Here is a 25,277-nt window from a genome sequence, read left to right as displayed (position 1 = left end):
CTCTTGTGCTCCATCATAAGTAGTGCACCTATTCAAACTGAAGATGAATGTGAAATATGGAGAAAGTACAGGGTTAGCTGGGAATTGTGCATGGAGATAAATTTGGCAAAGAGGCCAGAATGGAATTGCAGCTACAAAATGGAGTGAGTGGATGAAAAGATGGTTGAGGTTTTACCAGATCACATCTCATATTTACGGTAATCATTATGGAATGTAATCCTAGGCATATTTCTCATTTAAAAGTCAGCTGATATAAATTTGGCCTATTCATCAATCATTGTGCATAGAATTGCAGCTTTTGGCTTGCCCCTGTCTTTGCCATACAGCTGGGCTGAAATAAGCTCCTAGATTTCCCCTTATTTGGAAGTTAATTCCTGTTAATATGTTTCTATTGTTTTATATAGATAATATGGTTCTTGATCAATTGCAATAAAAATGTACCATTGCTTTTTAAAGGATTGCAATATACAAGTTACAACAGCACTGAAAAAAGTGACTTACGACTTGGTCCTCACACTTACAATTGTTGCAGCATTCCTACATGCAACTTATCAAAATTCAGGTCTTTGGCAAATACTATGTATTACAATGTCTGCAATGTCCCATGGTCATTTGATTGCCATGTCAACTGGCTTCCAATCAAAAAAGTCAATGGAAGAAGCAAGATTCGCTTACTGATCACATGATTCACTTAACAATCCATAGATGCAGAGATGCTGAAGCTCCATGTTCCAAGATAGCATGAATTTTTCCTTGAGCAAACTGAATAGATTTTGGCAGCTCAACACTGCTGAGTTAAAGCAGAGGGGGGGTGGGGAAGCTCCAAAGCTACAAGGAACATGGATTTTTTATTTCTGGCTCTCCTGGTTGCTTGAATCTTCCCTTGACAGAGTCCCTGGTAGAGCAAGTTTTCGCAGAGTGGTTGCTGTCTTCCTTTGGGTGCGAAATTGGTTTTTCTTTTGAGTTGGGTGTAGCTCATTTTGGCTTCAAAATCCGGCTGTCCAACAATACTTTTATTTCTCCCAATCCCTAACCCAGACAAAACGGAACAAACCATTGCTAATAAAACATTCAGGATGGGAGGAGCCAATGTCGCAATGATACGGACATGCGGTCTCGATGTCCTGAGATCGCTGCCGATACTTTTGCTGCTGGATGGTCCAATCAGACCTAAACCATTCCGTAGAGACGGTGAACAGGAAGAATATGTCTTGCTGATCTCAGGGACACCGCAAAGTCCCTGATCAATCCAAGAGAAGTTCTTCAAGCCAGAGACAAAAAGTCCAGCCCCAGGCTGATGAAGTTGGGACAACTCCAGAACAGAAGGGAAGCGGAAAGAAAAAGTGTGTCCATCTGGTGAGGAAACTTTACAGTTTTGGAAAACACTGCTCAATTTTTTTTAAAGTTAAATTAAATCTGAAAGCAGAAGAAAACAAGCGGAGAAATTAACCTATATTGGATTGCTTTGGATAGTGTGTTTCTTTTTCTTTGTAATTCTACTTTGTGGATTGAAGTGCTCGGAACTTCTTTTTTCTTCTTTTTAAAGAGAACGAATCAGTTTTTCTTCTACTTTTTTATTTTTATTTTTTAATCTATGGATTAAAGTCTTCTTTATTTCAACAAGGACTTTTATTTCTTGCTATTAATTCCATTTTAAGTTTGAAATAACATTAGAGAGTGGGAAGCAATACTGCCACTTGGAGGCTGTAGTTTTTGAAACAATGCACGTTCCCTTTTCCTCTTGATCTCACTGACTTTGTATCTCAAGGCTTGGCAACTTGTTTATAGAAAGTGATAAGAAGCAAGGGCACGAATTGTTTTTACAGGTGCACTTTGAGAGTCTTATTGGCAGTGGGAGAGAAAAAGAAACAGAACCTTCTTTTTTGAAGATCATAAATGAACTTGCATTTAAGCTAATTTAATATAAGAAGCCTTGAAAGCCAGAGTGGCAGTATCTACCAGCTTGCCAAAATGGCAAAATATTCAAAAGAAACATTAACTTTGCAAAACATCTTGGCCGGAATTCAAAATTTATTAGAAATAACAGAGAGAATTGAGAAGAAGATGGAAAAATTAGAGTTTATAACAGCAAAAAATGATGGGGTCAGAGCCCCAAAAATTGAAGGGGAAAATGATTATAAAGACAAGATAACTGATTACTTTACCAGTGGAGTGAATGTGGTTGAAAATGGGAAAAGGGGAGTATGGAAAAGGAAATTAGATCGACAGGAACTCTACCCTGGAATTCAAGGCATGGAAGAAGAAAAATGAGGAAAAAAGATGGATTTAAGGAGAGAAAACTTCTCAGAAGCACGATTGACAACCAAAGATAAGCTGATTAAAATAGCAGATGGAGGGCATCGAGATTACTTAAGTGATGCTACAAGAACACGCTGCTGAGAGAAGTCCACAAAAAATTTATTAAGGAAATAAATAGAAGATTAATTCCATAAATGACAAAAGAAATAAGACTGTATTATTACTGGAAGCATACAAGCTGATATATGAAAGTTGATAATAAAAAATAGTTAATTTTAGTAATTAGTGATTAGTAATTTAGTAATCTCTAGAGTGCTATGTTAAATAAATAATTGATAAGGATAATAAGGTAAATACATGTGTTGGTTTGATGAGAGGAAATTTGATATAATTAGCGAATGAATTTCTGTTAATAATAACTATAACAATAATAGCTAAATGACAAGGAATATAGTGAACAGTGTGTGTGTGTGTGTGTGTGTGTGTGTGTGTACTGGTTTAATAAAAAGAATTGTGAACAGCGATTTGGAAAGGAGGATTAGAAACCTCGTTATCAAACATAATTAATTTTTACTTAGAACATGCTATAAAGGGGTAATGGTATTAGATGATATTAGAAATAATTAATAAAATGCTACTATCTGGTTGTGTTTTTAATTTTGGACTATTTCATGCAAAAGGATGTTAAAACAACCACAGTCAAATGAGAAGCGTGGTATGTTAATAGTAAGATATATAAAGATTTTTTATTTAAAATACATAACGTGATTTGAATTATAAGCAATGACTGTGGAAGAGATGTAAGAAAGTTATTTGTAACCAATCGACACACTTCTACAATATGATTACTGATTAGTAAATTAGTAATCTTTAGAGTGATATGTTAAATAAATAATTGATAATGATAACAAGGAACACACATGTGTTGGTTTGAAGAGAGCAAACTTGGTATAATTAACGAATGAATTTCTATTAATAAATAACAGTTATAATAATAACAATGAAATGATAAGGGATATAGTTGTGTGTGTGTGTGTGTGTGTGTGTGTGTGTGTGCTGGCTCAATAAAAGGAATTGGGATACAAATAGTAAACAGCAACCTGGAAAAGAGGATTAGAAATTTTGTTATCAATAATAATTAATTCTTACTTAGAACATGTTATAAAAGTGTAATGTTATTGGATGATATTAGAAATAATTAATGAAATGTCATTATGTGGTTGTGTTTTTAATTTTGGATTATTTCATGCAAAAGGATGTTAAAGCAATTATAGTCAAATGAGAATTGTAGGATGTTGATAGTAAGATATTTAAAGAATTTTGATTTAAAATACACTGTGATATGAACTATAAGTAATGACTGTGGAAGAGATGCACGAAAGTTATTCGTAACCAATCGACACACTTCTACAATATGTAACGAAAGATACAATACAGTACATTAGAGGGACATTGGAGGTCTTCTAGTCCAACTCCCTGCCTAGGCAGGAAACCCTATACCGTTTCAGACAAATGGCTATCCAACATATTAAAGACTTCCAGTGTTGGGGCATTCACAACTTCTAGAGGCAAACTGTTCTACTGATTAATTTGTACGTAGGTTGTTATTAAAGTGAGAAGGAAAATACAGGTAGTCCTCAACTTACAATCACAATCGAGCCCAAAATTTCTGCTGCTAAGTAGGACATTTGTTAAGTGAGTTTGCCTTTCCTGTCAAATTTGCTAAGTGGATCCCTGTAACACTGTTGTTTAGTGAATCTGGCTTCCCCATTGACTTTGCTTGTCAGAAAGTCGCCAGAGGTGATCATATGACTCCAGGACACTGCAAACATCATGAATGTGAGTCAGTTGGCAAGCGTCTGAATTTTGATCCCATGACTGTGGGAAATGCTGTAACAGTCATAAGTGTGAAAAATGGTCATAAGCCACCTTTTTCAGTGCTGTTGTAACTTCAAACAGTCACTAAATGAATTGTTGTAAGTTGAGGACTACCTATAGTCCCTATCGGGATACAACACTGGAGGCACAAAAAGAATTTGTCTTAACTAAATAAAGACAAACTGTTTAGTTTGTCTTAACTAAACAAAAAAACAGCAACACTGCAAAGACAGAAAAAGGTAAATAAAAGATGCCAATAACAACTCAAATCATAGGAATCAACAGGACCACATTGCTTCAGGAAGCAGCTTCTAGGGATGCTTTATTTAAAGCTGTTGGATACAATGTGGCTACAATGCACATATTGTTCAATATAAGGAAAGGTTGGGTAATATGATGAACACTGCATAATTCAAGAGTACCTTTTTCTTTAAATAACTCTGCTGAGGTTGCATAAACAGACATTGCAAAACAGATATGGGCCTATTTATCCTTACTCAGCAAATGAGAGCACTTCCTCATTTTTCTGTTAATACGGTCATTAAAAGGCCTCCATATATATATATATGAGGCAAAATACAACACACCTCTCGCTCAGAGAGAAAGCTGGCAAGGCAAAATGAAGCCTTGGGCTGGTTTCCACCTGATTTTCCTGGTTGCTAGTTCGGTGGAGGGTGACGTCTCAAATCGTGGCACTGCAGGATCCCAGGACACTGAAGCCACTTGCTGTGCACGTGAGTTCCAGCTGTCTGAACTTTCAGCTTGGTCTTAACATCTGTGGGGTCCCTACGTGCAGGAGCAGAATGTTGGTCCTTAGTTTCCCAATAAAGCCAATTCGTTTAAAAAAATAAAAAAAAAAGGAATACTTGCCTCATGTTCTTTCGACTGTCCACAACTACTGTGAGCATGAGGACCCAGATTGTTGGAGACAATATGCTGGCTCTGTAAATCACTTAGAGGGTTCTGTAAAGCACTACAAAGTGGCATATAAGTTTAAGTGCTACGGCTACCTAGGCACTGCAGACTAGCAGTTTTGCAGGTAAAGAGATGGCTCAGGAAATAGATGAGGGAGGAATTCTGGCTGCAGGGACGTTCTGCCTTAAAATTGAGCATTTTCTGAGGGTACTGGTGGCATTTAAAGATTGGAGAAGGTTGGTGAGTTGTGATGCTCTTAAAGGGAATGGAGCTCCTTTCAAAGCAGCAGCATCTGCATAGCAGCATAGTTTTTAATGATAAGTTACTTTTAAACAAATAAAAACAGAGATTGATCTTGAGCTATTGGGTCATTTTCAGATGACGTTTTGTATATGTAGAACATGTATTAGCTGGGTTAATATAATATAACACATGATTAAGATTTTTGCTTAAGTATTTGCTTAACCACTTTTATGTATGTACTTGTATAGGTAAACATGAGAACAAGAAAATTTAATCCTACATCTTCTAGATGCAGACAGGGCCTCCTAAAAACTGCTTTTTTTGTGGAAGCCTCTGGTTTCACACTGTAGATAGGGTGAAGATGAGAGCTGGTTTGGTGTAGCAGTTAAATAGACTAGAAATGGGGGGGGGCAGCTCGTACCATGAGCTCTAGTTCTGCTTCAGAAGCAAAGTCATCTCACCTTGGAACAGTCACTTTCTCTCTCACCTCTAAGAAGAAGGTAAGGACAACTTCTGAGAAAGATTGCCAAGAAAGCTTCAAAAATTTACCCAGCAGTTGAGTTGCCAGGAGTCCAGACTCATTTAAAAGGAAAAGAGAAGGGGGGGGGAGAGAAAAAGAAAAAAGGAAGGAAGGCAGGAAGTAGGAAAAAAGGGGAGTCAAAAAAAATAGAGGCATTTATTTTTAAAAAGTATGCACTATTGCATTAGAGTAAAGGTGTCAAATTCAAAGCCCGGGGGGGCAGATCAGGCCCACAGGGTGTTTAGATCAGACTCATGGGGCCATCCTGGAAATAGCGAATGACCAGCCCACAGTGCCTCTGCCAGTGAAAACGCAGCCCTCCTGAGATCTGTTTTTGCTGGCAGACAGTTGCGGGACACCCTCCTAGCCAAAAATGGAGCTCGAGAGCCCATTTTCTCTGGCAGAGTGCTCGGGCCACTGCCGCCCCAACACGAGTGGTGTCAAGTTGGCCACACCCACCATGGTCGTGCCCACCCCATCTCCCGAGGTCAAACACAACCTTGATGCAGCCCTCAATGAAATGGAGTTTGACACCCCTGCATTAGAGAAAAGTCCTTGGGGACCAGCCCCCTAATTTCATTCTCGCATTCTTCAATAGCCCAGGAGCAGAAAAAAAAAATTTTCTGGAAAATATGAGTGGAAGAAATTTTGTGTCTCTCTTACATCCTAATCACCTTGCTTTCTGCTCCACCATGATTTTCTAGCACCTCACTCGTGCTATTTTGGTTTAATGTGAACCTATTGCTCCATAAGGATTCCATACTGCTTCTTTTCTATTTTTCATATTGTGTCCTTTTTATGCTCTTTCTCCTATGCCAGAGCTGGAGGGCTTAACACAATGCGGAAGGGAAAAGATTATTCTCCAAGGTCAGGCTGGGATACCTGGAATTCCAGGTGTGCCAGGAACAAACGGATCACCAGGGCTAAAGGGTGATCAAGGTCCTCAGGGGCCCCCAGGTGAGTAAAAGCCCATTAATGATGTCATTCCAACAGTGTCACTAGCAGAGAGACAGAAGCAATTCTCTTTCTCCCAAATGCTAGATAGGATATGAAAGTTGCATGTTCTTTCAGTCAGTAAAAGGATTCTTAAGATCAATGTCTTAGCAAAGTAGTCAGGAGATGCTTCTTTGGTTCTCTGGTATTCTGAAACCATCATCAAAATCCAAACAACTTTCCTCTTTGATTGTTTGCCACTCTGGAAGCTGTAATATTCTCATCAGTATAATGCCTGGCTTCTAAAGTCTGTACGTGAGAGAGGAGGCTTGAAATTACCTAACCTAAAATTATATTACGATGCAGTGCTGCTCTCTGTAATTAGTGATTGGACTCATTTAACTAATGATAGAATACTGAATATCGAGGGACACGATCTGGTATATGGTTGGCATGCTTACCTGTTATTCAACAAAAAATTGGATAAGAAGTTTAAAAGTCATATTTTAAGAAATGCTTTACTGCGGGTCTGGAAAAAATACCAATATAAATTAAATGACAAGATACCCATGTGGGCAATTCCTAGACATGCAATTGAAAATATGAACATAGCACAAAAACAGGATAGAACTACCTATAGACAGCTTCTCATTTTGGAAAGGGGGGTACTACAACTAAAATCTTTAGAGGTATTAAAAGAGGAGAAGGTAGTTCAAACATGGTTCCAGTATGGGCAATTACAGGCCAGGTGGAAAATAGATCAAAAAATTGGTTTTATCCAAGCTGAAGATAATTTGTTTAAACAAATAAGAGATCAAAGCTTAATGCATATAAAGAGGATATATAATGTATTAATACAGATGGATTCGGAAACAGAATTAGTTAAAGATTGTATGATAAAGTGGGCTCAAAATATTGAAGAACCAATAATGTTGGATACATGGGAAAGAATATGGGTAACAAATGTGAAATTCACACAAGCTCAAAACCTGAGAGAAAATTTTTATAAGATGTTCTATAGATGGCATTTAGATCCTAAAAAGTTGGCTTCTATGTATCCGAATGTACAGCCTAAATGTTGGAGGTGTGGTTCTCTCGATGCTACATATTATCATATATGGTGGACCTGCCAAAAGGTTAAGGCATTCTGGATAAAAATATGGTGGATTATGCAAAATATCTTTAAAAGAAGGATAAAGTTTACTCCTCAGTTATTCTTACTAGGTATATGTACTGACTTTACAGTGGTAGAGACTAATTTGATTCTGCACCTAATAACTGCAGCAAGACTGTTGGTGGCGCAATACTGGAAGAAGGAAGACTTGCCTACAATCCAAGAATGGACATTGAAAGTCACAAACTTAGCCGAGATGGCTAAAATGTCGGCATATCTTAAAGATCACTCAAATGAGAGATATAAACAAGACTGGAAAAAATGGATTGACTATATACAAAATAAATACGGGACCAAGAAATTCCAGTTAGCCTATGCTTAAGATCAGAAATGATTTAAATTGTTTAAAGTTAGCTCAGCAAGAAGAAGCTAAGATCCATGTAGAGATGTCATTACTTTCTTTATTTCTTTTTTCTCAATAGATTTTAGACTGTGTTTGTTAAAAATCCATACCGTGTACGGGTTCTGGGAAGTCGGGGGGGGGGAGGAGGAGGGGGGCTGGGGGGGAGGGTGGAGGGAGGGAGGGGTATACATTAGGCTAGACAAGAATTTGGTGGTAAACTAGAACTATTCTGACACACAAAAAATTGTACTCCGATGTCTTACTGATTGAGGAATGATGAAATGTTTGTTTTAAAAGAAATAAAACTTTTGAACCTAAAAAAAAAAAAAAAGTCTGTTGAAGATGTATTTTGATGCTCCTAAGATGGTCTTTCCCCTCCTCCTCTTCTTCTTTCTCTTCTTCAGGTGAAAGAGGATCTGCTGGGATAACTGGAAAAGCTGGACCGAAAGGAGACAAAGGAGACAAAGGTAATACATCTATTGATTGAGATCAAAGATTGTGCAAGAGCTGGATAAAAGGGGAAGCACTGGCCCACCTCTATGTCACCGAACACACTTTATTTCATGGTCTCCTTGGTTGAACTGTTTGTAACATAGAACGAAATCATGATAGAAATCCATCACTATGAAGAATGGACAATACACTGGCATACCGGAGGTTATTCTTATCTATGGGTCTTATGAACCTTTCAGTTTACCCACTGCACAATAAATTATTTTTTCTTTTCTTACAGGAGAGGCCTGCAGATTAGACAATTGTCCACCGAAAGGTATGCCTCTTCTTCCTCTTTCTCAAAAGCTTCCTAATTGGGTTGCTTCAGTCTTTCACTTAGATGCTAGCTGGATGATTTTGGGAGCTGAAGGCCAAGAAACCTGGAATCATCAAATGCAGAAGGCTTTCTTTGCTAGTCTGAGCCCTGCCGGGCTTTTATAACTAAGCTAAGATCCCTATAAACCTGCCAATCAACTTCCTTTGACCTAGCACATTCCTACCTGGGCCAACTACAATTTCCATCATCCACAGCAGCCTATCTATCGTAATGGATACAATGTACAGTATTATCAGTCACTTAACTGACTGAATAATTCAAGTTGGATAGGATATTTCTTTTAGCTCCACTCTATTACACTTCAAACAAGGTTGATAGTCTCAATACTCTCACCAAGTTGTTACTTCCAGAACTAACCCTAACCCTAACCCTATCTTAATGGATAGAGTATACAGTATTGTCAGTCATTTAACGGACTGAATAATTCAAGTTGGAAAAGGATATTTCTTTTAGCTGCATCCTTCTAAACAGCGTTCATATTGTCAATACACTCACCAAGTTGTTATTTCCAGAACTTTGTTACAGAAAGCGTTGGCAGTCAGTCAGGTATAAAAGCAGCACAAGATATTAACGTAAGCAAGTGGAATTAGTATAAGCAGATGATAAGAGCTGATGAATCTTTCTTCCTATTTGATTATTTCCTACCAAAATACCTGCAATTAAAATTAAAAGAACTTACTAAGCAACCTGATAAGCTATATTATATATAATATATTATAAATATTATGTATCTTTACAGAATGTCAGTAAATATTTAAAGTCCTGAGACTTTCCATTCAACGTGGGAATCTGTCATTTCTTAATCTTAGAATGAGAGACTTCTCATGGTCTGGGAAAAAATAAAAACATTTTATTGAATATACACCAAATAAAAGATAGTAAGATATAAGAAGAAATTCAAAAGATACTGTTGAAAATCCTTCAGAAGAGATTACATCCTCATATATAAAGAGAAACGACAATTGAACTGACATAATTCAGAATGCATAGGGCAACATGAGATAAGATACGTAACAATAGGATGGTGGAAATATCAGAAGAATATTTCTAAAAGTTCTACTAAAAGTACTTCAAAGCTTTTGTTAGGTGTCAGCTGTGGCCATAAGCATCTTTGCACAGGAGTGTATCATTTCCTTGAGCAGGAGTTCCTGCAGGTGATCACTTATGCCCTGATCACTTTATGATTAAACTACTCTAAAGCACTCTTCATAGACCTACCCTTGAAGATTACCTTGAAACTACAGTTCTTTCAAAATAGAATGGTACAAGCAGTGATCGTCCCGTCTCATTGTGCCTATGTGATCACAGCTATGAGAGTGGCATTGGCTGCTAGCGGCTTCAAAATGCTTTAAAACTTTGTATGGCATAGAACCTGGTTAATTGAGGGCCAGCTTTTCTCCCATTGTGCGGCTCACCTCCTAGTTTCTGGCAGAATGGATCCTTCCTATTACATATTGTCCTCACACAGGATCTAGGAAGTATGAATTCTCCGTGACCATGACCTTCAGTGGACAAAATCTGGCTGGCTGGGCAACAAATCATAACAATAACACTTCTAGAAAATTGCTTACAAAGCGATGAAAGACCAGATAATAACTTGATAAACATTTTGAAGTGAAAATAATATTTTTAAAGTATAGCAGTCCTGAAAGATATGAAGAATTTCTTTCTAGAAAATATATGTCCTCAGGTTTTAAATTTTACTCAGATGCATATGCTTACTGGATGAAGAGAAAGAGGAATGACGGACTTTGTAGTAGCCAAATTAAGAATGGGTTTTGGATAGTACAAACTCATTAACCACAGGCTGAGGATCATTATGATACTTGTGGTTTGCATGTATCAACATTTGCAAGTGAGACTCCAACTTCCATCATCCTCAGTCAGCAAGCCCAACAGTTCCAAAGATGTCTACTATGATTCTCCTTCCTCCCTAGAATTATCATGTTATCTTTATATAATCGCTTTTTATAAGGGATCTCCATGAATTCATTGCATTAATCCTACAATTGAGACTACAGTGATTTCACACTTGAGAGTTCTCCACAAAAGTCAACGTCAGTCCTGGACATGTATTTTGCCTGAACTGACCCACTCAATTCTTCTCCCTATTCTTTCCCTAGAGACTGAAGCCAGAAACTGCAAGGACCTCCTGGAACGTGGGGAGACCCTGACTGGCTGGTATACAATCTACCCAACCAAGGGAAACCCGATGCTGGTTTTCTGTGACATGGGGACTGATGGAGGAGGCTGGTTGGTAAGTGGCAGCCCAAGGAGGAGGAGGAGGAAGAGATGTCTGAATGCATCAGAAGAGCAAAAATACCCATGTTACTATAATTACCATGCAATCCACTTTGTTATAAAATAATAGCGGCTATTCAGGGACTCATCAGTCTTCTCTCATCTGAAGAGATGAGTGGCGGACAAGTTACAGCCCGAAAGCTGTATGAGACTCCCAAGTGCCCTGTTGGGATTTGAGCCGAGACAGTAAAAGGCACAAAGATGGTCTCAAGGAGTTGCTCCCTCGTTATGACTTACAAGAGGAGTCATAGTTCTATTCAAGGTCATTTGCAAAACAAGACTGAAAGGCAGCCCTCCCCCCCACTTTAGAAATCGCCTGAGATTAAGGAAAGCAGCTTCTCCATCAAGCAGATGCTGAGGTATCGCTCCCTTTCTCTCCACAGCAATTCCAGAGGCGGCAAGATGGGTCTGTGGATTTCTACCGTGACTGGGAATCATACAAGAAGGGATTTGGAAATCAAGGATCAGAATTCTGGCTGGGCAATGATAAGATCCATCTTCTCACCAGTTCTGGTAAGCCCAAAATCTTCTCTTCTACCTGATACTCAGTTTGATAGACATTAAGTCCTTTTCTACAGATAATGCTTATTATTATCAGAATTATTTTTTAAGAAAAGATGAGTATCAATCTTTCCAGATTCAGCCCTTCAATACTAGCAGATCGGTACCCCTCCTCAGTGCTATAACCAATTGTATGTACATAGAAAATTAATAAAAGATTGACTTTGTAAAGATAAAGGAAACTTCAGAGGATCACCAGAGGTTTTGGATGGACACATGGATCATAATCCCACCATGATCATGTCCATGGGGAATGAAAGGCTACACAATGATTAGCAGGCTTCCTTTCAATGACTTCTGCACCTTAAGTAACTCTCTAATAGTATCTTTCTTTTGGTGTGCAGGAACACATCAGTTGAGGATTGACCTGGAAGATTTCAATGGTTCCAGAACCTTTGCAACATATTCCAGTTTCAAAATTGCAAATGAAAGTGAAAATTACAAATTAATATTGGGTTCTTATTTGGATGGCAACATGGGTGAGTAATACAGAAAATGCATCTGCATTCGAGTACCTTTTTACAGTGAATAGAACAAACATAAATAGTTACTTCAAATAGTGAGATGGACAGAAAATAAATTTATTCATAGAAAAACTGGAGAAGATAACAAAATACAAAAACGTGCAAGCAGAAGTACAACATCTGTGGTAAAAGAAAACAAAGTACTACCAATAGTAATAAGTTCTTTGGTACCTATTCATGTACCACCACTTGAACACAATTGGCATTGACAAAATCACCACTAGACAATTGTAAAAGCACATTTGTTAGAAACGATTTACATGTTGCAACAATGTTGTAACACATCAATCTCTGCCTATAATAGGTGCTTGGGAATGACTCAACCGGTGGATAAAAATGCCAGATCCAATCTAAATATCTGACTGCATAATAATATCACATGACCCGATGCAGAATGCAGAAAAAGTTTAAGCCAGGGGGCTGCCTAATTGCTTTCTAGCTTATGAGAGGGACAATATGGGGGGGGGGGGGGGGGATGAATATGAAGAGGCAGTCCTTCAACTGGTCCAAGGAGCAAAGTGCAATCCCAGACTCAGGGGATCTAGGAAATTATGCAAATAAACGAGATCCTCTATCATTTATATTTGATCCCTTTCTAATTCTTACTGGTGTAGCAACATTTTTCATTGGTGAAATACCCTGCAGGTTTGCAATCCTGGAAGACATGAACTTAGTGCTTGCCTGTGATTTCCTCCTTTTAGGTGATTCTCTCTCAGGACAAAATGTCTATCCGTTCTCTACCAAAGACAGAGACAATGATATCTATGATGGAAATTGTGCCGTAAGTTTCAAAGGAGCCTGGTGGTACACTAAATGCCACACTTCCAACCTGAATGGCCTGTATCACAAAGGGGAACATACCTCTTTTGCTGATGGCATCAACTGGTATTCTGGGAAGGGGCACCATTATTCCTACAAGTATGCAGATATGAAAATTAGACCACAATAAATGAAACCACAGTTTGATAGATTTTTCAATATGACCCAAAATGATTATTCTTCTCTATTCTCTTCTGGAAAAAAAATTAAATGCAGCAATTCTTTAAAACTTTGTGTCACTGTTTCTGCACATGCACAGATTAGATTACAGTCAACTGTGCATATGTGAGCAACGCACAGCGGGTGCGTGAGTGAGCGAAGCAAAGCGGTACCAACCGGTACAGGGACCCTCCCTTGTTTGGTACTTATTCATGTAGCACCACTTGAACACCATTGGCATCAGTGGTGGGTTCTGGATTCCGTTCCAACTGGTACAGTTGAAACGGCCCGGAGTTACCCACATGCATGGGTCCGTGCAGGCGCATGGTGCATGCATGCGTTCTAGCATCAAATGATCCTTCCACAAGCCTCCGTAATACTCCAGCTTCTCCGCAGAGCGTCACGCAGGCACCATGTGCACCATGCGTGTGCAGGTAAGCACCAAAAGCATAAAGCACCGGTAAGGAGCAGGGGGGGGGGCACCGTACCGGAAGTCTATCCAATGCTCCTGGCAGGATCCGGTACGCTTGTACTGGGACGTACCGCCTGCAACCCACCACTGATTGGCATTGACAAAATCACCACCATCCAATTGTAAAGGAACAGCTTACATGTTGCAACAATATTGAACATAATCAAACATCAATCTCTGCCTATGATTGTGTGGTGAGGGCGGATGGAAGACGCAGGAGCCAGGAATCAAGGCCAAGATGTTTATTGAATACAGAGAAGAGATGACAGCGATTCAAAACCACGGAGATCGCGCCAGGGTATTTATACTAGCAATTGTAACTGTTAGAGCTGTCAGAACCAATCAGGGGCCGAGTACTGTTCAGCAACTGCTGACGCAGTACCTCGGCCAATCAGGGGAGGTAGCTGGCTAGCAACAGGCTATGCTGCGTCCCAGCCAATCAGGGCGCAGCATAGGCTGTTGCTGGCCCTTTGAGAATATCCTGGATATTCAACAGATAGGTCTTTGGGAAGGACTCAACAGTCAGATAAAATGGCAAATCCAATCGAAATATCTGACTTCATAATAATATCACATGACGTGATGCAGAATGCAGAAACAGTTTAAGCCAGGGGGCTGCCTAATTCCTTTCTAGCTTATCAGAGGGACAATATAGGGATGTGAATAACAAACCATTGTTTATAAAACATTCAGCACATTTCAGTCTATCCCAAAGGCAGATCAAAATGTCAACTTGGCAACCATGATAGCACAATGAAAGCTCCACCCTTTTTAAAGCATGCAATGATGTTTGCAAAGCAAATTTATTCATTCAGTCTGTCATTAAAGTTTGTTTTGTCTACCCAACTCTGACTGACCCTTTAAAAGTTAAAAGGGGGGGTTCATTTCTAGTGTTTCCCCACCCCACCCCATATGTCCCTGGTCCCAGGTACAAATTTGCACATAGGTTGTTATTAAAGTGAGAAGGAAAATACAGATAGTCCTCATCTTACAATCACAATCGAGCCCAAAGTTTCTGCTGCTAAGTAGGACATTTGTTAAGTGAGTTTTGCCTTGCTTGTCAAATTTGCTAAGTGAATCCCTGTAACACCGTTATTTAGTGAATCCGGCTTCCCCATTGACTTTGCTTGTCAAAAAGTCACCAAAGGTGATCACATGACTCCAGGACACTACAAACATCATAAATGTGAGTCAGTTGCCAAGCGTCTGAATTTTGATCCCATGACTGTGGGAAATGCTGTAACCATCATAAGTGTGAAAAATGGTCATAAGCCACATTTTTCAGTGCTGTTGTAACTTCAAACAGTCACTAAATGAATTGTTGTAAGTCAAGGACTACCTGTAGTCCCTTTCAGGATACAACACTGGAGGCACAAAAAGAATTTGTCTTAACTAAATAAAGACAAACTGTTTAGTTTGTCTTAACTAAACAAAAACACAGCAACACTGCAAAGACAGAAAAAGGTAAATAAAAGATGCCAATAACAACTCAAATTACAGGAATCAACAGGACCACATTGCTTCATGAAGCAGCTTCTAGGGATGCTTTAATTAAAGCTGTTGGATACAATGTGGCTACAATGCACATATTGTTCAATATAAGGAAAGGTTGGGTAATATGAACACTGCATAATTCAAGAGTGCATTTTTCTTTAAATAACTCTGCTGAGGTTGGACAAACAGACATTGCAAAATAGATATGGGCCTATTTATCCTTACTCAGCAAATGTGAGCACTTCCTCATTTCTCTGTTAATACGGTCATTAAAAGACCTCCATATATATATATATGAGGCAAGATACCACACACCTCTCGCTCAGAGAGAAAGCTGGCAAGGCAAAATGAAGCCTTGGGCTGGTTTCCACCTGATTTTCCTGGTTGCTAGTTCGGTGGAGGGTGACGTCTCAAATCGTGGCACTGCAGGATCCCAGGACACTGAAGCCACTTGCTGTGCACGTGAGTTCCAGCTGTCTGAACTTTCAGCTTGGTCTTAACCTCTGTGGGGTCCCTACGTGCAGGAGCAGAATGTTGGTCCTTAGTTTCCCAATAAAGCCAATTCGTTAAAAAAAAAAAAAAAGGAATACTTGCCTCATGTTCTTTCGACTGTCCACAACTACTGTGAGCATGAGGACCCACATTGTTGGAGACAATATGGTGGCTCTGTAAATCATTTAGAGGGTTCTGTAAAGCACTACAAAGTAGCATATAAGTTTAAGTGCTACGGCTACCTAGGCACTGCAGACTAGCAGTTTTGCAGGTAAAGAGATGGCTGAGGAAATAGATGAGGGAGGAATTCTGGCTGCAGGGACATTCTGCCTTAAAATTGAGCATTTTCTGAGGGTACTGGTGGCATTTAAAGATTGGAGAAGGTTGATGAGTTGTGATGCTCTTAAAGGGAATGGAGCTCCTTTCAAAGCAGCAGCATCTTCAGAATCGTTTTTAATGATTGATAAGTTACTTTTTAATAAATAAAAACAGAGTATTGATCTTGAGCTATTGGGTCATTTTCTGATGACATTTTGTATATGTACAACATGTATTAGCTGGGTTAATATACTATAACACATGATTAAGATTTTTGCTTAAGTATTTGCTTAACCACTTTTATGTATGTACTTGTATAGGTAAACATGAGAACAAGAAAATTTAATCCTATATCTTCTAGATGCAGACAGGGCCTCCTAAAAACTGCTTTTTTTGTGGAAGCCTCTGGTTTCACACTGTAGATAGGGTGAAGGTGAGAGCTGTTTTGGTGTAGCAGTTAAATAGACTAGAAATGTGGGGGGGAGCTCGAACCATGAGCTCTAGTTCTGCTTCAGAAACAAAGTCATCTGACAGTCACTCTCTCTCTCACCTCTAAGAAGAAGGTAAGGACAACTTCTGAGAAAGATTGCCAAGAAAGCTTCAAAAATTTACCCAGCAGTTGAATTGCCAGGAGTCCAGACTCATTTAAAAGGAAAAGAAAGGGGGGGGGGGGAGAGAAAAAGAAAAAAGGAAGGAAGGCAGGAAGTAGGAAAAAAGCGGAGTCAAAAAAAAATAGAGGCATTTATTTTTAAAAAGTATGCACTATTGCATTAGAGTAAGGGTGTCAAACTCAAAGCCCGGGGGCCAGATCAGGCCCACAGGGTGTTTAGATCTGACTCATGGGGCCATCCTGGAAATAGCAAATGGCCAGCCCGCAGTGCCTCTGCCAGTGAAAACGCAGCCCTCCTGAGATCTGTTTTTGCTGGCAGACAGTTGCGGGACACCCTCCTAGCCAAAAATGGAGCTCGAGAGCCCATTTTCTCTGGCAGAGTGCTCGGGCCACTGCCGCCCCAACACGAGTGATGTCAAGCTGGCCACACCCACCATGGTCACGCCCACCCCATTTACCGAGGTCAAACACAACCTTGATGCAGCCCTCAATGAAATGGAGTTTGACACCCCTGCATTAGAGAAAAGTCCTTTGGGACCAGCCCCCTAATTTCATTCTCGCATTCTTCAATAGCCCAGGAGCAGAAATAATGTTTATGTGTGGAAAGTATGATTGGAAGAAATTATGTCTCTCTCTTACATCCTAATCACCTTGCTTTCTGCTCCACCATGATTTTCTAGCACCTCACTCGTGCTATTTTGGTTTAATGTGAACCTATTGCTCCATAAGGATACCATACTGCTTCTTTTCTATTTTTCATGTTCTGTCCTTTTTATGTTCTTTCTCCTATGTCAGAGCTGGAGGGCTTAACACAATGCGGAAGGGAAAAGATTATTCTCCAAGGTCAGGCTGGGGTACCTGGAATTCCAGGTGTGCCAGGAACAAATGGATCCCCAGGGGTAAAGGGTGACCAAGGTCCTCAGGGGCCCCCAGGTGAGTAAAAGCCCATTAATGATGTCATTCCAACAGTGTCACTAGCAGAGAGACAGAAGCAATTCTCTTTCTCCCAAATGCTAGATAGGATATGAAAGTTGCATGTTCTTTCAGTCAGTAAAAGGGTTCTTAAGATCAATGTCTTAGCAAAGTAGTCAGGAGATGCTTCTTTGGTTCTCTGGTATTCTGGAAACTTTTTAAAGACAGGTGGATTAGGTCGTTTTGCCATATGAGTTGTTCTTATGCACATCAGCCTTCTTCCTTTCCAAAGAATCAACAATGCTATCAAGGATTTGTTGGTCACTAACCTACAAATAAACATAATTTCATACAAATCAAGAATCCTATCAGCCCTGAGCTAAACTTTGAAACCATCATCAAAATCCAAACAACTTCCCCCTTTGATTGTTTGCCACTCTGGAAGCTGTAATATTCTCATCAGTATAATGTATGGCTTCAAAAGTCTGTTGAAGATGTATTTTGATGCTCCTGAGCTGGTCTTTGTCCTCCTTCTCTTCTTCTTTCTCTTCTTCAGGTGAAAGAGGATCTGCTGGGATAACTGGAAAAGCTGGACCGAAAGGAGACAAAGGAGACAAAGGTAATACATCTATTGATTGAGATAAAAGATTGTGCAAGAGCTGGATCAAAGGGGAAGCACTGGCCCACCTGTATGTCACCGATCACACTTTATTTCATGGTCTCCTTGGTTGAACTGTTTGTAACACAGAACGAAATCATGATAGCAATCCATCACTATGAAGGATGGACAATAAACTGGCATACAGGAGGTTATTGTTATCTATGGGCCTTATGAACCTTTGTTTACCCACTCACAATAAATTATTTTTTCTTTTCTTACAGGAGATGCCTGCAGATTAGACAATTGTCCACCGAAAGGTATGCCTTTTCTTCCTCTTTCTCAAAAGCTTCCTAATTGGGTTGCTTCAGTCTTTCACTTAGATGGGAGCTGGATGATTTTGGGAGCTGAAGGCCAAGAAACCTGGAATCATCAAATGCAGAAGGCTTTCTTTGCTAGTCTGAGCCCTGCCAGGCTTTTATAACTAAGCTAAGATCCCTATAAACCTGCCAATCAACTTCCTTTGACCTAGCACATTCCTATCTGGGCCAACTACAATTTCCATCATCCACAGCAGCCTATCTTAATGGATACAATGTACAGTATTATCACTCACTTAACTGACTGAATAATTCAAGTTGGATAGGATATTTCTTTTAGCTCCACTCTATTACATTTCTAAGCAAGGTTGATAGTCTCAATACTCTCACCAAGTTGTTACTTCCAGAACTAACCCTAATCCTAACCCTATCTTAATGGATAGAGTGTACAGTATTGTCAGTCATTTAAGGGACTGAATAATTCAAGTTGGAAAAGCATATGTCTTTTAGCTGCATCCTTCTAAACAGAGTTCATATTGTCAATACACTCACCAAGTTGTTATTTCCAGAACTTCGTTACAGAAGCGTTGGAAGTCATTAGGGTATAAAAGCAGTACAAGTTATTAACGTAAGCAGGTAGAATTAGTATAAGCAGATGATAAGAGCTGATGACTCTTTCTTCCTATTTGAATATTTCCTACCAAAATACCTGCAATTAAAATTAAAAGAACTTACTAAGCCACCTGATAAGCTATATTATATGTAATATATTATACATATTATGTATCTTTACAGAACGTCAGTAAATATTTAAAGCTATTGAGTCCTGAGACTTTCCATTCAACGTGGGAATCTGTCATTTCTTAATCTTAGAATGAGAGACTTCTCATGGTCTGGGAAAAAATAAAAACATTTTAGTGAATATACACCATATAAAAGATAGTAAGATATAAGAAGAAATTCAAAAGATACTGTTGAAAATCCTTCAGAAGAGATTACATCCTCATATATAAAGAGGAATGGCAATTGAACTGACACAATTCAAAATGCATAGGGCAACATGAGATAATATACGGAACAATAGGAAGGTGGAAACATCAGGAGAATGTTTCTAAAAGTTCTACTAAAACTACTTCATAGCTTTTGTTAGGTGGCAGCTGTGGCCATGAGCATCTTTGCATAGGTATATGTCCTTTTCTTCAGCAGGAGTCCCTGCAGGTGATCACTTATGCCCTGATCACTTTATAATTGAACAGTAGTTCAATAGTAGTTTGAACTACTGTTCAAGTAGTTAAAGCACTCTACATAGACCTCCCCTTGAAGACTACCTTGAAACTACAGTTCTTTCAAAATAGAATGGTACAAGCAGTGATGTGATCACAGCTATGAGAGTGGCATTGGCTGCTAGCGGCTTCAAAATGCTTTAAAACTTTGTACGGCATAGAACCTGGTTAATTGAGGGGCAGCTTTTCTCCCATTGTGTCGCCTCACCTCCTAGTTTCTGGCAGAATGGATCCCTCCTAATACATATTGTCCTCACACAGGATCTAGGAAGTATGAATTTTCTGTGACCATGACCTTCAGTGGACAAAATCTGGCTGGCTGGACAACAAATCATAACAATAACACTTCTATACAATTGCTTACAAAGTGATGAAAGACCAGATAATAACTTGGTAAACATTTTGAAGTGAAAATAATATTTTTAAAGTGTAGCAGCCCTGAAAGATATGAAGAATTTCTTTCTAGAAAATATATGTCCACAAGTTTTAAATCTTACTCAGATGCATATGCTTACTAGATGAAGAGAAAGAGAAAGGACGGACTTTGTAGTAGTCAAATTAAGAATGGGTTTTGGATAGTACAAACTCATTAACCACAGTCTGAGGATCATTATGATACTTGTTGTTTGCATGTATCAACATTCCCTATTCTTTCCCTAGAGATTGAAGCCAGAAACTGCAAGGACCTCCTGGAACGTGGGGAGACCCTGACTGGCTGGTATACAATCTACCCAACCAAGGGAAACCCAATGCTGGTTTTCTGTGACATGGGGACTGATGGAGGAGGCTGGTTGGTAAGTGGCAGCCCAAGGAGGAGTAGGAAGCGATGTCTGAATGCATCAGAAGAACAAAAAAACCCATGTTACTATAATTATTCTTTTAAACAAGTAGGCACCATTCTATCCACTTTGTTATAAAATAATAGTGGCTATTCAGGGGCCCATCAGTCTTCTCTCATCTGAAGAGATGAGTGGCAGACAAGTTACAGGCCCAAAGCTAAATGAGACTCCCAAGTGTCCTCTTGGGAATTGAGCCAAGACAGTAGAAGGCACAAAGATGGTCTCAAGGAGTTGCTGCCTCATTGTGACTTACAAGAGGGGTCATAGTTCTATTCAAAATCTTTTGCAAAACAAGACTGAAAGGCAGCCCCCCCCCCCACTTCAGAAATGGCCTAAGATTAAGGAAAGCAGCTTCTCCATCAAGCAGATGCTGAGTTATCGCTCCCTTTCTCTCCACAGCAATTCCAGAGGCGGCAGGATGGGTCTGTGGATTTCTACCGTGACTGGGAATCATACAAGAAAGGATTTGGAAATCAAGGATCAGAATTCTGGCTAGGCAATGATAAGATCCATCTTCTCACCAGTTCTGGTAAACCCAAAATCTCCTCTTCTACTTGGTACTCAATTTGATAGACATTAAGTCCTTTTCTACAGATAATGCTTATCTTTATCAGAATTAATACTAGCAGATCGGTACTTCTCCTCAGTGCCATAACCAATTGTATGTACATAGAAAATTAATAAAAGATTGACTTTGTAAAGGTAAAGGAAACTTCAGAGGATCACCAGAGGTTTTGGATGGACACATGGATCATAATCCCACCATGATCATGCCCATGGGGAATGAAAGGCTACACAATGATTAGCAGGCTTCCTTTCAATGACTTCTGCACCTTAAGTAACTCTCTAATAGTATCTTTCTTTTGGTGTGCAGGAACACATCAGTTGAGGATTGACCTAGAAGATTTCAATGGTTCCAGAATCTTTGCAATATATTCCAGTTTCAGAATTGCAAATGAAAGTGAAAATTACAAATTAATATTGGGTTCTTATTTGGATGGCAACATGGGTGAGTAATACAGAAAATGCATCTGCATTCGAGTACCTTTTTACAGTGAATAGAACAAACATAAATAGTTACTTCAAATAGTGAGATGGACAGAAAATAAATTTATTCATAGATAAACTGGAGAAGATAACAAAATACAAAAACGTGCAAGCAGAAATACAACATCTGTGGTAAAAGAAAAGGTAATACCAATAGTAATAAGTGCTTTGGTACCTATTCATGTACCATCACTTGAACACCATTGGCATTGACAAAAGTCTCCACTAGACAATTGTAAAAGCACATTTATTAGAAACAATTTACATGTTGCAACAATATTGTAATACAAACAAACATCAATGTCTGCCTATAATAGGTCCTTGGGAAGGACTCAACTGGTGGATAAAAATGCCAAATCCAATCTAAATATCTGACTGCATAATAATATCACATGACCCGATGCAGAATGCAGAAAAAGTTTAAGCCAGGGGGCTAATTCCTTTCTAGTTTATCAAAGGGACAGTATGGTGGTGTGAATATGAAGAGGCAGCCCTTCAATTGGTCCAGAGAGCAAAATACAATCCCAGACTCAGGGGATCTAGGAAATTATGCAAATAAACCAGATCCTCTATCATTTATATTTGATCCCTTTCTAATTCTTAGTGGTGTAGGAACATTTTTCATTGGTGAAATACCCTGCATGTTTGCAATCCTGGAAGACATGAACTTAGTGCTTGCCTGTGATTTCCTCCTTTTAGGTGATTCTCTCTCAGGACACAATGACCATCCGTTCTCTACCAAAGACAGAGACAATGATATCTATGATGGAAATTGTGCTGAAAGTTTCAAAGGAGCCTGGTGGTACACTAAATGCCACGCTTCCAACCTCAATGGCCTGTATCACAAAGGAGAACATACCTCTTACGCTGATGGCATCAACTGGTATTCTGGGAAGGGGCACCATTATTCCTACAAGTATGCAGATATGAAAATTAGACCATAATAAATGAAACCACAGTTTGATAGATTTTTCAATATGACTCAAAATGATTGTTCTTCTCTATTCTCTTCTGGAAAAAAAATTAAATGCAGCAATTCGTTAAAACTGCTCCTTTGTGTCACTGTTCTCTCTTGTAGTGATCCCTTTTTTATGTACATGGGGATTGGGTTCAAACCATTTTCCTTCTTCATTTTCCAATTTTTTGGAAGCAGAAATAGAACATCTGTGGCAAAAGAAAACAAAGGTAGTACCAATAGGAATTAGTGCTTTGGTACCAGAGATGGATTGCTCCCAGGTTGCCCTGGTTTGGTAGTGGTGATTCAGCCTGAGTCGTAGAATCGGCAGTGACCCAGACTTCAAACCAATCCCCCAGTCTCTTCTGCTGTTGCGGCATGTTTCTATACATGCACAGATTAGATTACAGTCAACTGTGCATGTGTGAGCAACACACAGCGGGTGCAGGAGCGAGTGAAGCCCGCACGAAGCAAAGCGGTACCAACCGGTACAGGAACCCTCCCCTGTTTGGTGCCTATTCATGTACCACCACTTGAACACCATTGGCATCAGTGGTGGTTTCTGGATTCCATTCTAACTGGTACGGTTGGAATGGCCCCGGAGTTACCCACATGCACGTGAGCGGTGCATGGGCACACGCGCATGGTGCATGCATGCGTTCTAGCATTAACTGATGCGTCCGCAAGCTTCCATGATGCTCCAGCTTCTCTGTGCACAATATGCGCCATGCATGTCCGCGTAAGCACCAAAAGCATAAAGCACCAGTAAGGAGCACGGGCGGGAGGGTGGGCCCCTCTGGAGCACCATACCGGAATGGTATCCTGTCTTCCAGGCAGGATCCGGTATGCCCGTACTGGAGCGTACCACCTGCAACCCACCACTGATTGGCATTGACAAAATCGCCACCATCCAATTGTAAAGGAACAGCTTACATGTTGCAACCAGGGACATGCAGGCAGGGGAGGCAGGGGAGACAGAGCCTCACTACTGTCACCATGAAAAGAAAAAAAAATGTAAAAGGAAAAAGGCAAGAGCTGAGGTCAGGCTGGGCTAGTTGCTGCCAGAGTCACAGTGGGTGACTCTGCTTAGTGCTTAACTGTTTAAAAAAGCCTCTAAAAAAGTGCCCTCTACAGGTGGTGGCAGGAGAATGACGTGCCTCATCTAGTCTGGCATTTTATGATCACTCGAGCAGAGTTAAGCAAGGGTTAAAAGCCGAAAAATTCCTGACGTAGATGAGGCACGTCGTTCTCCTGCCTCCTCCTCTGTAGAGGATGTTTTTAGAGGCTTTTTTAAACAGTTAAGCACTAAGCAGAGTCATCCATGGCAACTAGCTCATCTTGGCCTCAGCTCTTGCCTTTTTCCTTTTACATTTTTTTTTATTTTCATGATACCAGGCAAGAGCAGAGTTGAAATCCTCTCTGAAACAGCTGGAAAAGGTATGCGTGGGTTGGAGGGAGGGGAAGGGATTCAAACTTCATCCTCCTGGTACAACTTTGTGTGTCTGCTTGTTTGAGAGAGGGGGAGGGAGCATATTGAGACAGTTGTTTAGTTTATGCACTACGTAACACTCTAATACTATGCCTTTGGGTCTTCTGAAATTTTAATTATCCAATCATAAGCAAAAACAAAATTTTCAGTAGAATGAATTTCCACTTCTTCTTACACCTGCCAGCCAAAATGCTGCTAGTGGTATTGCTAACATAGGCTGAGGAGGAAAACCTAAATTTTCTGAATCCTGGTGCAACTTTGTGTCTGTGAGTGTGTGTGTTTGAGAGAGAGGGGAGGGAGGGAGGGAGAGAGGGAGGAAGGAGGGGAAGGGAGAAGAAAAAGAAAGAAGGAAACTTATTTAGCAAAGGAGAAAAACAAATGCTGTCGCTTTAAATCGGAACTGAGCATGGCTGGCTATGGAATTCTGAGAGTTGAAGTCCACAAGTCTAAAAAAATTGCTGCCTCACCAGCCATAAACCTCACCACAATATTGTAACATAATCAAACATCAATCTCTGCCTATGATAGGTCCTTGGGAAGGACTCAACAGGCAGATAAAAATGCCAAATCCAATCTAAATATCTGACTGCATAATAAGATCACATGACCTGATGCAGAATGCAGAAACAGTTTAAGCCAGGGGGCTGCCTTATTCCTTCCTAGCTTATCAGAGGGACAATATAGGGGTGTGAATAACAAACCATTGTTAATAAAACATTCAACATATTTGAGTCTGTCCCAAAGGCGGATCAAAATGTCAACTTGGCAACCATGGTAGCACAATGAAAGCTCCACCCTTTTTAAAGCATGCAATGATGTTTGCAAAGCAAATTTATTCATTCAGTCTGTCATTAATATTTCTTTTAGCTACCCAACTCTGACTGACCCTTTAAAAGTTAAAAACTGGGGGGGGGGGTTCATTTCTAGTGTTTCCCCATGCAGACCCCCATATGTCTCTTGTTCCAAGTACCAATTTGCATGTAGGTTGTA

The 25,277-nt window shown here is 39.7% G+C and overlaps 2 protein-coding genes and 1 long non-coding RNA gene across 5 annotated transcripts in view; 2 read left to right on the top strand and 1 right to left on the bottom strand.

The window, feature by feature from the left end:
* Positions 1-25,277, bottom strand: part of LOC116510821 — a 72,114-nt gene that overhangs the window by 45,319 nt on the left and 1,518 nt on the right. Inside the window, exon 2 of the long non-coding RNA XR_004255671.1 lies at positions 22,703-22,753. This is a non-coding gene — a long non-coding RNA (uncharacterized LOC116510821). The remainder of the gene's footprint in view (positions 1-22,702; positions 22,754-25,277) is intronic.
* Positions 4,742-13,530, top strand: LOC116510796 (ryncolin-3-like). The gene is made up of 8 exons (XM_032220449.1): positions 4,742-4,871; positions 6,635-6,772; positions 8,670-8,732; positions 8,999-9,034; positions 11,218-11,351; positions 11,779-11,908; positions 12,301-12,435; positions 13,182-13,530. Exons 1-8 carry the CDS (start codon positions 4,757-4,759, stop codon positions 13,427-13,429), a joined length of 999 nt encoding a protein of 332 aa, XP_032076340.1. The 5' UTR covers positions 4,742-4,756; the 3' UTR covers positions 13,430-13,530.
* Positions 15,745-25,277, top strand: part of LOC116510765 (ryncolin-3-like) — a 33,798-nt gene continuing 24,265 nt past the window's right edge. Inside the window, exons 1-8 of one of the 3 annotated variants that reach the window (XM_032220433.1) lie at positions 15,745-15,886; positions 17,640-17,777; positions 18,313-18,375; positions 18,639-18,674; positions 20,618-20,751; positions 21,196-21,325; positions 21,671-21,805; positions 22,543-23,114. In XM_032220433.1, coding sequence (XP_032076324.1) covers positions 15,772-15,886; positions 17,640-17,777; positions 18,313-18,375; positions 18,639-18,674; positions 20,618-20,751; positions 21,196-21,325; positions 21,671-21,805; positions 22,543-22,787 — 996 coding nt within the window. In that variant the 5' untranslated portion in view covers positions 15,745-15,771 and the 3' untranslated portion in view covers positions 22,788-23,114. Of the gene's footprint in view, positions 15,911-17,639; positions 17,778-18,312; positions 18,376-18,638; positions 18,675-20,617; positions 20,752-21,195; positions 21,326-21,670; positions 21,806-22,542; positions 23,115-25,277 lie in introns of those variants that run through there. The other 2 variants (XM_032220425.1, XM_032220416.1) reach the window with 2 other exon arrangements.

This window comes from Thamnophis elegans, chromosome 1 (genome assembly GCF_009769535.1).
Source record: "Thamnophis elegans isolate rThaEle1 chromosome 1, rThaEle1.pri, whole genome shotgun sequence".
Taxonomy (NCBI): domain Eukaryota; kingdom Metazoa; phylum Chordata; class Lepidosauria; order Squamata; family Colubridae; genus Thamnophis; species Thamnophis elegans.
Note: the sequence above shows the minus strand (reverse complement) of the source record. Positions and strands in the feature narration are given on the sequence as shown.